The 15,586-nt window shown below is 39.8% G+C and overlaps 1 protein-coding gene across 1 annotated transcript in view; it reads right to left on the reverse strand.

Moving 5' to 3' along the window:
• Positions 1-7,277: 7,277 nt before the first annotated feature.
• Positions 7,278-15,586, reverse strand: part of bag6l (BCL2 associated athanogene 6, like) — a 30,437-nt gene continuing 22,128 nt past the window's right edge. The window contains exons 17-22 of the mRNA XM_040121805.1: positions 15,444-15,578; positions 15,061-15,123; positions 13,301-13,498; positions 12,697-12,804; positions 10,759-10,905; positions 7,278-8,294 (exon numbers count right to left, since the gene is read on the reverse strand). Coding sequence (XP_039977739.1) covers positions 8,196-8,294; positions 10,759-10,905; positions 12,697-12,804; positions 13,301-13,498; positions 15,061-15,123; positions 15,444-15,578 — 750 coding nt within the window. The 3' untranslated portion in view covers positions 7,278-8,195. The remainder of the gene's footprint in view (positions 8,295-10,758; positions 10,906-12,696; positions 12,805-13,300; positions 13,499-15,060; positions 15,124-15,443; positions 15,579-15,586) is intronic.

Below are 15,586 nucleotides of genomic sequence, written 5' to 3' on the forward strand. Positions count from 1 at the left end.
CAGTCCTGTCCATGAAGCGATTCTTTGCAGAGCAACTAAAATCCTTGACAAAACCCACAGTCGCAGCTCAAAAATGCATTCTAACTTTAGCTGAGTAGTCAGTCAGAGGATGAATCCCAATAACTTTGGTGATCCTCTAACTCTTTTTCTAGGACCATCGTCTGGTCAAATGTCTAATACTTTGGTTTATTACTAAAGTAAATTCCTGTAACACTAATGTCCTTCCAATCAACCTCAGCTGGACTTTGTTCTTAGGTTTGGTTGTGCACCAAAGAGGATTTTAAAATCTTAACCGATTTTAAAAACATGGGAGACCACAGACGTAACGACAGATTTTACTAATTTTTAATAATTGTAAGAACACACACACCAGAGTGTCAAGATGCAGGACCACACACTTGGCGTTTACCGATTTCAGATCCCTGATTCCAGGGACTTTGGATCTCAGAAACTTGCGACTTCAGAGCAAAACAAACGTGGAGGCTGACTTTCCTCGTTAGCAGGTTGCTCTTATGAGTGCTATGTACGGATGGACAGATGAACCCTCATGAAGCTTCTGAGATTTCTTGATTGTGTCAGAAAAAGAGTTGAAGCTTTAAGCTTTGAAGAAAGAAAGCACATCAACATCTTGTGATTTGCAGAAATTACAGCACCCATTAAGGTGTTTTTGGTGTTTTGATAATGATCATTAATTCATTATAGCGCTACACTATACCTGATCATTCCCAAGTGCACAAATGTACAATATCATGCAAATGCATAAATGGGTTCAATTGTAATTTGCTGCAATAAATGGAAACAATATGGCATATGTCATCATATGGCTTGTGAATGTGGGGCACTTTGTGGTTGTGGAAAAGTGTATTTATGTTTTCACTGAAGGTTTTTATTTAAAAATAGAATTTGCTCCTCGGTGCTGGGCTTTAGACGGTTTCTTGACAACCATTTCCAGTAAGGTGTCATCCAGCTGTTGTCTGGACACTAATGTAGACAATTGTGTGAATATTTCATCCTATGGCATAAAAGACTTAGTGATAGTGCTATTATGGATATTTACATTGGTGTATAAAAAATATAATAAATGAGACATTTGTCAATAAAATAAATAGGAAAGACATAAGAATAACACTTACTGAAAGGAAGACTTCCAGCATAATCTTAATTATTGCATTTAAAAGATGGCTAAAAATATTCATTTCAGATGAGCACAGTTTTATTTACTTTATTGGGGGATAACAGGTTGAAATGTTCCCACACTCGTGATCCTCTCTTTCACCCAGTACTCTCCACGATACATCACGGACAATCTCACTGAATGTGTCTAGGGTATCAAATAGTCAACTGCTTCCTTCACGTCCCTTTTATCTTGTGGATTGTGGGACAGCGCCAAATGTTCTAACTGTTCAAACCCCTCCCCACCCACCCCGGTGGTTCAGTGATGTTTGAAGCTTCAGACATCATTAGTTACATGGCAAAGGCAGTTTGATACAAGCTTCGGCACACTGGTTCAAAACAGTCTGCTTCATTCAAGTGAAAGGAGCTTCAAAGGAGCCTCGCTTCAAAATGACCATCCCTAGTGCTATGTTTTGCAAAGAAAAAACAAAATATGAGAAAGAAAAATGGATGAAGTTATGGCTGAGAAGTCAGAATCAGCATGGCTTATACATTTTGCTGCTTGAGCTAGAGGTGAGTTTTGTTAGTCTCAAATCAAAAATAGAGATCAGAGTTAGATAGAGATAGAGACAGAGTACAACCATATCCCATTAATGCTTGCTACTAACTTGACTTCTCTCTCCCTTGATCCTGCTCCACACCCACTGCTTCCATTATTATGATTATCATTATTATTATTATATTTAGTTTTATTAGTATTATTATGAGCCCTATTATTATAATTATTAGTTTTACCATTAGTCTCATTATTATACATTGTTATGTTGTACCTGTACTGTGCTATGTTCCCTTTCCTCCCTCATGAGATAACCTTTGTTATGATTTGGTGCTACATAAATAAAAATGAATTGAATTACATTGCAAGCTACTGCTACAAAGCTAACATTGTTATTTGTACACGAGTGGAGGGGACAACGAAACCTGTGATCATTAGAAAGGTAGTCATTTTTATAAACTGCTGAACCTGCTGAAATTTTACCACCTGATGGTAAGGATCACACCCCTATCCAAAATGTCTGAACCCTTGTAATTGGATGGTAAATTGTAAATTTCCAGTCTTATCAAGACTAGGGAGCAATTAGGGCTCCAGTATTTTGCCCATGGACACTTCAACTTGTCAACTGGAGGTGCCAGGGATCGAACAACCGGTTACTGGATGACCCACTCTACCTCCTGAGCCACAGTGATGGAAGGAGAAGTTTAGGTGTTGGGTTGGCCTGCAGGTGTAAAGTCGGTTTAAAATTTATACAGAAAGGTCACTATGTATTTGGACGATGACAAAAATTTTTATTATTTTGGCTCTGTCCTTCAGCACAGTGGTTAGGTATGCGCCCGAGCTCAACATGCCCAATTCCACACCTGCTGCATAAGAGCGTGAAAGGGCTACGTAGTCAGTTAACAAGATCGCCATTTCAGAGGGGATAGTTTGGGTATGTCAAGATTATTCTTGTTATATGTCTAATATATATTTCTAAGATGCAGGTCTACTTTGACTTTGTTGTCGATTGATCGATCAGGTCACTTATTGATTTATTTTTCCTTATGGCAGGGTCCCATGGCTTGCCATGTAGCTTGTTATTTCACTGTGTGTTAGGACTTGAGACCCTAATTTACTCAAGTACTGACCTTAAGTACAAATTTGAAGTACTTATACTTTACTTGAGTATTTCCCTTTAGCGCAACTTTATACTTCTACTCCACTACAGAGGCAAATATTGTACTTTTTACTGCACAACATTTGTCTGAGTTACTAGTTAAGATTACAATTTTTCATACTCTTCCTGTTCATAGAAAACCACGTATCTCTGAATTTGATGATTTTCAAAGTTTGTGATAAACTCAAGGATTACGTGTTCTTTTGTGGGTTGAGAAAAATTTCCTACTCCTTAAGATAAATACAAAATTTAAAAAACCCTCTTTGATTAGCTTGAAAATGCATTGACACAAAGTTGAAACAAGGCTGTTTTTCTTAGCTCACGAAAAGTTGTCTTTTTAGAAATACATGGTTCTCACAGGACAGCGATGCTACAAACATATGATGATCTTATAGAAAATGATGCATTACTGTAGATTAAACTAACCGATCATATATAAAGTAGTTCAAATTAGCTCACCCTTAGTGCGACATACACATTAATGCAGCAGTAATATTAATCCAAAACAATATATATAATAGTAAAACATTGACTGGGACCATTTTAGCGCGCAATGAGTACTTTTACTTTAGATGCTTAAAGGAAATTTTGCTGCTAATTCTTACAATACTTAGGTGAGGTTTTCAATGCAGGACTTTTACTTGTAGTTGAGTATTTTAACAGTGTGGTATTAGTATTTTTATTTAAGCCAAGGATCTGAATACATCTTCCCGCTGTCTGCTCCCAGCAGTGGAATGACCTCATCTAAAAATTCTCTTTTAGTAACTGTAGCATTACTCGTGTTGTGGAGTTTGACTGTTTTTGCTATCATGCACTTTGTTGTCTTGTTAATTTTGCACTATTGACCAAACTTCTTTCTTGGCTTAAATTGAGCAGTTGCGTGCATGCACTTATATTCACTTGTTGTGCATGTTAATGTGAATTTCTTAACATAAGATAACATTAGGATGTAGGTAATTATGACCATAAAAGTATGAGAAAAAATATTAATGCATACATACTGTAAATGTATTCTGCGTTATGGGACCAATCCCCCTTCCCTCAAAAAATTAAACACAGAAAAACTTTTTAATGCTGTCTCTCCAACAATTCCCAGAAAAAAATGCTACTATAAGTGTAGTGAACGTAGTAATCAATGCACATTATGTGTTAATATTTACTGAAGATTGCTGCAAATATCCCCCAGTCGCACCAAGATGCGTCGCTTCCGTATTCTGTGAATACAACAGAAACCTATGGCAGTGTCGCATCTTTCTTATTGTATGACGTTGTTCCATTTCTGTTCCTTTCACACTACAGGATTTTCCATCACTGTTCTTCACACTACGGGATTTTTTATCGGGGAAAGTCCAATCCAATTGGTAACATTAAGATTATTAAGAATATGGTTGAGGCCACATCCTGTTTCCTAGCCACGATGGATGTGGAAGTCTTATATACCAATACATAGCACAAAGAACGCGTACAAGCACTTTCTCACTTCCTGAATAGATGCCCTACAGGAAGTATACCATCTACTGAATTCACATTAACACTTACTGAATGGACCCTTAAAAATGATGTTATCCTTTTTCAAGATGATCTAATATCAACAATGGGAAGGCACAGCTATGGGAGCTTGTTATACACCGAGCTTGGCCGCTTTATTCATGGGCCTATGGGAGGATCAGTATACAGTATATATTCTCCCCACAACCAGTTCAAAGATAAGATCAAGTTTTATGGCCAATAAATAGATGACCTTATATTTATTTTTTCAGGTACTAAACAAGAACTAATATAATTTCATGGATATTTGAACACTACAAATGACAACTTGAAACTGAGCTCCAGTTAGAATTAGAACAGACTGTTTTTTTTTCGGACCCTGCCATAATGAAACACAATGACAGACAGCACATACTCCATACTATTGTTTTTCATAAGCAAACTGAAATAAATTGCTTCGAGAAGATAGCTTTCAAAAAAAAAAAAAGAACATTCCATATGGACAATTTCAATGTCTGAAGAGGATCAGTGATCAAGAGCCAGAGTCTGAAGCTAAAGCTAAAGAAATGCCAACACTGTTTCCAATTAGAAGCTACAAAACGAATACTATTAACAAGGCCTATACCAAAGCTAAGACATTGAGAAGACATGATCTTCTGCAGGAGAAACAAAAGGAAGCAGAGGAACAACAAAAGGTATGCTTTATGACAAAGTACAACACAAGAGCAAATAAAATAAAGGAAATAATCAACAATAACTGGGAAATCATAGAAAGTGATCCAATTCTTAAAGATATGTTTCCATCTGCACCAGTTGTCAGTTTAACAAGAGCACCTACTACAGTAGACAAGCTGGTCAATAGCTAGCTACCGGGAGACAAAAAGTGCATGTGTGGCCGCAGTATGCAAGTGTCTCTGCAAGCTAGTTTGACAACGAGCCTTTACGTCTATTGTTTCTATCATTATCGTGGGTGTGACTCTGTCACGTTGACAACGGCTGGGGCTTTATAAGCAGAGGAGGGAGCGGGATTTTTTGGAATTTTTAGTGTGCACATGTGGATAATCCCAGGACCTTTGACTGGTGACTAGCTATAGCTAGCTACAGACAAGTGTGCTTGTCAAGTTGTCCTGACTCAGCTTCTACCGTTCTGCGATCGGTTATGATTATTATATACGCGCGCAGATGTGTATGAAAATTGTATTTGCGCATTAGAAAGCTACAATGGCACTCAGTAGAGCGCAGACCTCAGCCAAGTCCAATGTCAAACAACATACACCAAACATTATAGAAAAATATTTAAATTCATATTAAATGATCAGGATTCAGACCATCTTCCAGTTTGGGTCAGGGTGGCAGACACCCTCTCCACATTTGAGAGTAGGCTTAAAACCTTCCTTTGTGATAAAGCTTATAGTTAGGGCTGGCTCAGGCTTGTCTTGAACCAACCCCTAGTTATGCTGCTTTAGGCCTAGACTGCTGGAGGACTTCCCATGATGAACCAAGCTCCTCTCTACTCCTCTCCCTCTACATCTGTACGCATTAATTTCCCATCAATGCTTGTTACTTACTTGCCGTCTTCTCTCTCTCGTAGTTTTGTGCTTTCTTGTCTCTCTCATTTCTCTCCTCTCTCCTTCTGTCACTTTCTGCAGGTATTTCTGCCTCTGGAGCTGCAGAGTCTGGATCTGTGACTGCAAACCACCTACTGCTCCCATGATCCTGCTCAACACCCACTGCTTCAAATATTATTATTATCATTACCATTATTATATTTAGTCTTATTATTATAGTTTTTAGTTTTATTATTAGTCTTATTATTATTATACATCTTTATGTGTAACCTGTATTGTGCTATGTTCTCTTGTGCCCCCCTATCCCTCTCTATCTCGCTATATGAATAAAATTGAATTGAATTTAATACTTTTTGTGTAATCTTGCTCAAAAATATACCACCAAACAAACCAACAAACAGACATGGGGGAAAACATAACCTCCTTGGTTGAGGTAATTACTTAAACAGTCTTTTGTTCTTAAGCATTAAGAGGTAGCAGTAGCAAGTAAACTAGCAAATTACACTGTTATCATCTCAAATCGAAGTTGTCTTACCTTTGTCAACGTGACATCCTTTCCTTTCTGTTAAACAAGGTGTAGGGTTCTCTATGCAAGATCTGTACTAAGTTTGAGAAGTTTGAGATGACATTGTTATGCAAGTAGCGTAGCTTCTTTAGGCTATTTGTCAGTAAGTAAATGCTACAAATCCTCAAGACCCAAGCCAAGTTCCCGCATCTTGCTTGCCACCTGCTGATTTAAGTAAAGGGGGGTTAGCCCCAAAGTCAGCCGACTTCGGCCCTGGAGGAGAACATTAAGTCTCCCCTGTGCATCCCGACTACGGTCCAAATGATGGGCCAGGAAATGTCAATATTATTCTGGCAGGAAAATACGGATTCTGCATTGTCACTAGCGTGTGACATTATCAGTTAATGGTTAATATTTTGAAGATTACCATAGAAGTGACCCCCCCCCCCATACAGATGCAGATTGGCATGTTTAGTGTCAGTTAGAAGTAATAATACGTCTTCAGTCAGGAAAGAGTGCAGAAAGGTTGAAATGTCCAGGCAATGTGCAGCACGATGCAGGAGAGAGACTTTCAGCACAGGAAAGACAGGCAAACTCATGTTGATTAAAACAGGAGCATCTGTTCCGTCTGACACTAACACAGATGAGTGTAAAATGCTGAAATGCTTTCTGTGCAGACACACCACAGTATGGCATGTCTTTATGGAATGTTAGAACCTCACAGAGCTGCTGCATGCCTGTAGACACTCAGTCCTGTTTTCTTATTTCCTATCGTGTCTCATCTTGTGACCGCACACATTTCTCTTAGCGACCCCTTGTCACTGTTGTTGGAAACCACTGTGAAACTCTAAACCTGAGATTCTTTGTAAATAAAGCAGTTCTGAAACATTGATTTTGAAGTTAATTTATTTCAGGGATGTTAACATGCACAGAATAAACATTCACGGTTTGACAAACCTCTACTTACTGCAGCTATTCTTAACACAGACATCACACACTTGTACCAACAACACAATCAGGCTGTGGCATATTATTTATACTTCAGTTGAACACATGGTTAAAGACTGCGTTCTACATCACTAAAGTACCTTTTTAACAAACAGTGTCAATGATAAAGATAATGCCATCAAATACAAACATGAACTAATCATCAGTGTTTATTTTAATATGTAAAGTCATGAGCCTAAAAAATAAAAATCTGATGTCATAGCAAACAACACTAGAAGCCAGACACTGACAAAGCTCTATGACATAATTTACTTTGTACAATTTGCACTAATTTACAATGTCGCCCTTTACAGATATATAATAGTGCAAATACTTGGTGGTATTCTCAAGCTATGATGCTAAGACTGTTATAGACCTACAGAAGAGGATCAGTTCTCCAGATAATTTCATTTTTTCCTGTGGCCCCAGTCCTTTTCTGTACTTAGCTGCTGTTGTCAGATCTTGTCTTATATTCAGTGTTTAGTACTCTGACACTTCACTAACTGATTCCATCATTAGTTTCTCAGAGATGTCAGAGAGCACAGGGAATGTTTTATCATGAGGTGACTCAAAGAGCTCACAGTTCCTCAAACCATGTGCCTTGGGGGGTCCACAGTCTGCAAGTTTTTCCGTTCTAACCAAACTACAGCAAGGGCAGCAGTAATCATTCAGTGAAATCAGCAGCTGTCATCCTTTCATGCCACGTTTACACTGGGAGGCTACCATACTTCATGTTCCAGAGTTCCATGATGCAGGTAGTGTGGACAGATCCTTTTCTGGACCTGGCCTTGCTCCTCTGTAGCACATGGCTGTAGAGGTCTAGGAGTCTTCTATTGAGAAAGCTCGGTGTGTGTTGGGGAACCTCTGGGTGTTGTAGTCCGGATCGTTTCTCACTCGTGCTTTGATGTCACTCTTTACCTGACAAGACACAGAGAGAGACAGTTACAAACCGAATGACCTTAATGTTAAAACTAGTTGAGTAAAATACCTTGATTCCAGGGCCCTTTTCTTTATATGTGAGTAACTAAATATGATGTTCATATTGATGTGATGCAAGTCTGAATTTTTCAGTTCTTCAGAGCTGTCTTCAAATGTATCTGGAGCTGATGTTATAGCAACAGATCCTTCACTTCAAACTTCCAAACATTAAGACAAGTTTACTGACTGTTGACTTACCGAAGTGTTTTCCAGGTTAAGGTTACTGTACAGTAAATCATTTTCAGACACAAATGATCACTCCTGTCCCTTACATACACCAACAGATGAATGTTGTCATAATAGTAGTTTTTACTTAGGAACCAGAAAACAGCATTTAAGCTTTTAATGAAATGTTATTACACAACACTGGATACATAAATTGTATTCACTCAACTGAAGGTGCACTCCAGTGATTAAATACTGAACTTCCATTAAGTTTGCTAAAGACAGATTCAAAAAATAATCTGTCTGTCTCTTTAGAATCTATATTAATTTTTTGAGGTCAGAAATTTATTAGAGCCCTTTTTATTAGAGCCTCTAGCAGAGGTGAATTTTCATATTTGGGATCCAGTATGTTTTAGTTAAGTTATTTGCAGCCTGTGTGCAGTTACAGTGCCATGCCAGCCAATCATACACTGCTCAAAAAAATTAAAGGAATACTTTTTATTCAGAGTATTGCATCAAGTCAATTAAACTTCTAGGATATTATCTGGTCAGTTAAGTAGCAGAGGGGGTTGTAAATCAGTTTCAGATGCTTTGGTGTTAATGAAATTAACAACAGGTGCACTAGAGGGGCAACAATGAGACGACCCCCAAAACAGGAATGTTTTTCCAGGTGGAGGCCACTGACATTTTTTCCCTTCTCATCTTTTCTGACTGTTTTTCACTAGTTTTGCATTTGGCTAGGGGTCAGTGTCACTACTGGTAGCATGAGGCGATACCTGGACCCTACAGAGGTTGTAGAGGCAGTCCAACTCCTCCAGGGGGACACATCAATACGTGCCATTGCCAGAAGGTTTGCTGTGTCTCCCAACACAGTCTCAAGAGCATGGAGGAAATTCAAGCACACAGGCAGTTACTCTAGGAGAGCTGGACAGGGCTGTAGAAGGTCCTTAACCCATCAGCAGGATCGGAATCTGCTCCTTTGTGCAAGGAGGAACAGGATGAGCACTGCCAGAGCCCTACAAAATTACCTCCAGCAGACCACTGGTGTGAATGTCTCTGACCAAACAATCAGAAACAGACTTCATGAGGGTGGCCTGAGGGCCCGATGTCCTCTAGTGGACCCTGTGCTCACTGCCCGGCACCATGGAGCTCCATTGGCATTTGCCATAGAACACCAGAATTGGCAGGTCTGCTGGCGCCATGTGCTTTTCAAAGATGAGAGCAGGTTCACCCTAAGCACATGTGACAGACGTGAAAGGGTCTGGAGAAGCCGTGGAGAATGTCATGCTGCCTGTAACATCGTTCAGCATGATGGTTTGGTGGTGGGTCAGTGATGGTCCGGGGAGGCATATCCATGGAGGGACGCAGAGACATCTACAGGCTAGACAACGGCACCCTGACCGCCATTAGGTATCGGGATAAAATCCTTGGACCCATTGTCAGACCCTACGCTGGTGCAATGGGTCCTGGGTTCCTCCTGGTGCATGACAAAGCCCGGCCTCATGTGGCGAGAGTATGCAGGTAGTTCCTGGAGGATGAATGATGTTGACACCGTTGTCTGGCCCCCACACTTGCCTGACCTAAATCCCATAGAAAACCTCTGGGGCATTATGTTTCGGTCCATCCGACGCTGCCAGGTTGCACCTCAGACTGTCCAGGAGCTCAGTGATGCCCTGTTCCAGATCCGGGAGGAGATACTCCAGGACATCATCCGTGGTCTCTTTAGGAGCATGCCCCAACGTTGTCAGGCATGCATACAAGCACATGGGGGCAATAGACAGTACTGAGTACCATTTTGAGTTGCTGCAATGGAATTTCAGCAAAATGGACTAGCCTGCCACATCATATTTTCACTTTGATTTTCGGGGTGTCTTTGAATTCAGCCCTCTGTGGGTTGATAATTTACATTTCCACCAAACGATTTGGCATCCTTTCGTTCCTAACATATTACCCAGTCCATATCAGTATAGATATCCAGCATGATTTTATTCCCCATTGAGATCTGATGTGTTTTCAAAGTGTTTCTTTAATTTTTTTGAGCAGTGTATGAGTGCTATTAGTCATGGTTTCCATTTTCTAATCACATTGCCTTCTTTTCAAACTAAATGTACACTCTTGTCAGTATTACTTCATCCAAGGCCATGTACATAACCTGTGTTTGAAGGTAGAAGACAATCAACGAGATCATTTTATGACTAACATCATGGTATCATGGATTGGTTTAGTGGCAGTCTACTACCTGTTTGGTGTATGCGTCCTGCAGCTCTGGCCTCTCCAACTCCCCCTGCAGGCTGTTTGGGGCTGTGACAGGCAGGACTCCAGCAGCACGTGCAGCTCGACTCACTGCGTCTGACAGTGACAGGTGTGGTCCTTCACACTGGGTTGTCTAAGGATCGAAACACTACTGTCACATTCCTCCATCTGACAACAGATTGGCACATTTTGACATTTCAGGAAATATGTGGACTTCCCTTCTTACAGAAATGAGAATATGGATATCAGTTTCATTGCTGTGCATCCAGGACAGAGATAGGTCTAGGATGTTTTTAGCCTAGCTTAGCAAAAGGACTGGACACAGAGGGAAACTGTTAGCCTGGCTCTGTCTTCCAACAACTTTGTTCTGTCTTAATAACTGTCGATGACACCTTCATTTACCTGCTTCAATGAGCCATTTCTCACCTAGCGAACGTAGGCAGCACAGTGGGAATCGTGTTCTTTGACTCCTCTACTGCCTTTAACACAATATCGCCCATCCTGCTGAGAGAGAAACTCCAGAAGATGAAGGTAGACGCCTCAACAACCTCTTGGATTACTGACTACCTGACCGACAGACTACACTTTCTGCAGCCGCGGGGATGTGTGTCTGAACTGGTGGTCAGCAGCACAGGACCACAGCAGGGGACTTTTCTCTCACCTTTCCTCTTCTTTCCTCTGACTTTGAGTACAACTCTGATTCTTGTCACCTGCAGAAGTTTTCATATGACACTGCGGGTGTGGGTTGTGTCAGGGGTAGATAGGAGGCAGTTTACAGAGACCTGGTGGACCGCTTTGTAGTGTTGTGTGGGGACAACCAACTGCTCCTGAATGTGGCCAAGATCAAGGAGATGGTGGTGGACTTCAGGAGTATCACAAGTATGTTAAACACCATTTCCATTCTTAGAGAGGAGGTGTAGGTGGTGACAGGATACTGATACCTTGGAGTCCACCTCAACAACAGACTGGGCTGGAAAATGCAGCACAGAATCTGTCTACAGAAAGGGACAGGGCAAACTTCTTGAGGAAGCTTAGGTCCTTTAATGTGTGTCTGTTGTGGCCAGCGCAATATTCTTCACTGCTGTCTGCTTGGGCAGCAGCACCAGAGCCAGTGACATGGACAAACTGACGAAACTGATCCAGAAGGCTGGCTCTGTGCTGGGGTCTTCTCTGGAGCCCAGAGAGTTGGCTGTGGAGAGGAGGATGCTGCACAAGTTGTTGAACATCATGGAGAACATGATGCAAACTCTCCACTACCTGCTGGTAAAACAGTGGAGCCCTTTCAGTAAGAGACTTCTTTAGCTCCGCTGTTACGAGAAACGCTACAGGAAGTCATTCCTGCCAGTTGCCATCACTTTGTCCAGTGATTGTCTTCTATGTCAGGAGTGGGGACTCATCTGGCAAAATAATTTTTCCTTGTAAGAGGACAGACTGCTCACGTGGACTTTTTATCACATTATGTATCACATGTGTTATATTTCATCTGATCTTTCAAGTACTGTTTACACCTGTATACACCGAATGTATATAAACTGTGTAAATTATTTATTATACATATATTCAATGTACTGTTTAACCTCCAAGGATAATCCTGCAAATTACTGTACATTTACTGTACTTATCTATAATATTGTCTCTTAATTATTGACTTATTGTCTATAATTTAGCCTTGTATTTGTTTTTTAACTACCTTATTGTTTTTGTGATTTATGTCAAGTGGCTGCTGTAACACTGAAATTTCCCTTTGGGATTGATAACACAGTCAGTCAGTCAGTCAGTCAGTCAATCAAGTCAGTCTTTTTTTCCTTAAGAGTCAGAACAGAGCGCAAACGTGTCAATAATTAGGACAGTACCACTGACGGAATAAGGTCCTGTGTCATGGGAGACTAACCCACACTGAACAATAATAAACTGCACTGCTAACCTTCCTCCTCTTGGCAGGCATCCCATACAGGTAGGCGTCAGACAGCGGCGGTTGGGCTTTGAGCTTCCTCTGAGACAGCATGTCATGTCTGATGATGGGAACCCATTCCTGACCAAGACATTATTATACAGTTATAATCAAATGAGCAGATGGCCACTCTCACCTCATATCTTATTTACATTAAAGGTGTGGTTAGGCAAGTTTATTTCTATTGCACTTTTCAACAATTCAAAGTGCTTTATCTGAGACATAAAAAGACTAAGATAAGGTGTAAAAGAGACAAAAGCTAATATTAATGTTACAACTATAAATCAAAAAACTGCCAGGGTAGTTTTCATTCATCTTTATGTGTTTTTTTCATTAACCTGCATATTGTGGCATTGGTCTATACTGCCTATGAGAGCAAGCGACCCTGATTCTGTTTAGACTGAATTACTAGGGGTCAGGTCACAGGACTTATATAAACAGGCTAGTTTGGATCAGCAGGTTACTTCCAGCTCTGAGCTTTGTGAATACCCCTTGCAGGGACTGGCTTGATAGCTATATTTAGCAAAAGGCATTAGCCCTGTATTTTCATATAATCCTGGGAAACCCCATTCCTTACAGGTGGAACAGATGCTGCCCAGGGCTCCACCTCAGGGGTCACCTCCTCTTGTCTTGTTGGTGCCCCAACAGGACACTGAATGTCCGCTGATGCAACAGTGTTGTCTCCAGGAGACCCTCCCCTCTCTCCTCCGTTGACTGATGAAGCCATGACCTCCTCTGCTGTGGTGGCTGCAGCCGGAGACAAACTCTCCTCCATCTGACAAGGGTTTGAGTGATTAAATTAGCTTTTCAGTCCTATTGCACTGATTTACATTTTTGGGCTACATGAGCTTGGCTAAGGAAATAATCGAAACTTTTTTTGTGTGGTTATGCTTATTAATGTTTCTTTTTTTCACTTTCATTGTTTTGATTTGAGGATTTTTTCTCATGTACAAACATCAACATTTTCCAAATGTACTGGTTGTTCTAAGTGATATAAAAATGTTAATTATTTCCAATATTTTATCATTAAAGACTATATATATATATATATTATATATATATATTATCATTAAATATCAGTCACTGATACGCACCATAAATCAACATGAGAAACTTTTATTCATCACTTTCTACAGTAGAGATACAAAAATTCCTAAATCAAATTTTCCTGTTCCAACTCTTACTTTAACTCTTTCTCATAATCTCTATGACTGATATAGTGAATGTGACGGACAGGAGCAAATATCAGCATAGATACCAAAATTAAAGAGTGTTATATAAAGATGCATGCAAGAGTGACAATAATGCTGAAACAATAAGTTTGATTAAATTTAAAAAATCAGCCTAAATAATGTATTGGTTAGTTATAAGTTTCCATTATTCAATTCAATTCATTTCAATTCATTTATATAGCGCCAAATCATAACAGAAGTTATCTCAGGGCACTTTTCATATAGAGCAGGTCTAGACTGTAGTATGAAAATAATAGACAGCCTATTGCTGTCCCAGTTAGTGTCCATATGTGTGAATGGCTTGCAATTGGTGGTTGCAGCCCTTCTCAACAGCAGTTCATGTTCAGGCTCATATTGAGATGTAATTAGCCAACGCAGCTGATTCCTCAGGCAGAAAAACTCAAGCTGTACCATATTAAAGGAAAAGTCTGGTGATATACTCTATTTTTCTTCAATCCCACGTGCAGCCCCAAACCAACAATGGATATATCCTATAATAACAACAATACTAACAAGTATTTGTTAATATAAAGCTTTGACACACACACAATACTCATTAGTACTGATATATCTTATTTGGCCATAGAGCTCAATCTTTGTCCAAAAACTATTAAAAACACATCAATGAACAACATTTTTTTACTGGGTACATGTTCCCTCTTTGACATGAAGACACACACTCTAGTTTAATTTGATGCAATTCCATACAAACCAACCTGCTGTCAAAAATACTCACCAGAGCACCAAATGGATTAATTTGCAGCTGAAAATTGTCCCCAACAATTTTGATATTTCCTCCTATTTCAGCAACTTTAGACTGAATCTTTTATAAAATATGAAACCCTATATTTTTATTTCCTCCTTTTTTAAGATGTACATGTTCAGTGGAAACAAATGGGCTTGGAGCTTAGAGCCACAAAATGGGCAGAGAAGTCAAAGTATTGAGAGATAGGTTAACACACTGATGGTTTGGGTCTGCACATGGGATTTGTTGATGATAACCTAAAATATAGAACACCAGACTGATCTTTTAAGAAGAAGCTTGACTGGCAGAAATTATTCAGATCAATCTCCTTAAAGAAAAATGAGAAAGAACCAAGCTCACCTCCATAGTGGCACTCTCTGATGGCTGTTGCAATTCAGCCTCTGACCTCTGGTTCAAATCCCCCTGAAATGCCATCGCAGTTTTGCAATGTTCATTTGGAACTCTTGACTGAATCTGGGCCAAAATATTCAAACCTTGAATATTAACTTGTGTTGAATGTGTGTATTAATTTTGATACTCTTGATTATAACTTAACATTAATTTTAATCCTACCTCTTTTTTTTAATGAAAGCACATTTCACCAAGCAATATAGTGACCTGATCCTGTGTGTGTTGCTTGTATAGAACAAAATCGACACGGGACATTGTGGTTTTAGTGGCATATTTCTGGATAAATAAACATTTATGAATTTCACTCACGCTCACTGATGACTATTTATTACCTGTGTATAGATGACGTAGTGCTGGATTTGGTCCTCAGTAACTGGGTTGTGTTCCAGAATGACATGCAGCCTCAGAGACATCATACTGGTCAGCCAGTTGACCAGACTGGGATTGACTTCTGCAGACATCCTCCTCTACACAA

This window comes from Xiphias gladius, chromosome 24 (genome assembly GCF_016859285.1).
Source record: "Xiphias gladius isolate SHS-SW01 ecotype Sanya breed wild chromosome 24, ASM1685928v1, whole genome shotgun sequence".
In the NCBI taxonomy this organism is placed as follows: domain Eukaryota; kingdom Metazoa; phylum Chordata; class Actinopteri; order Istiophoriformes; family Xiphiidae; genus Xiphias; species Xiphias gladius.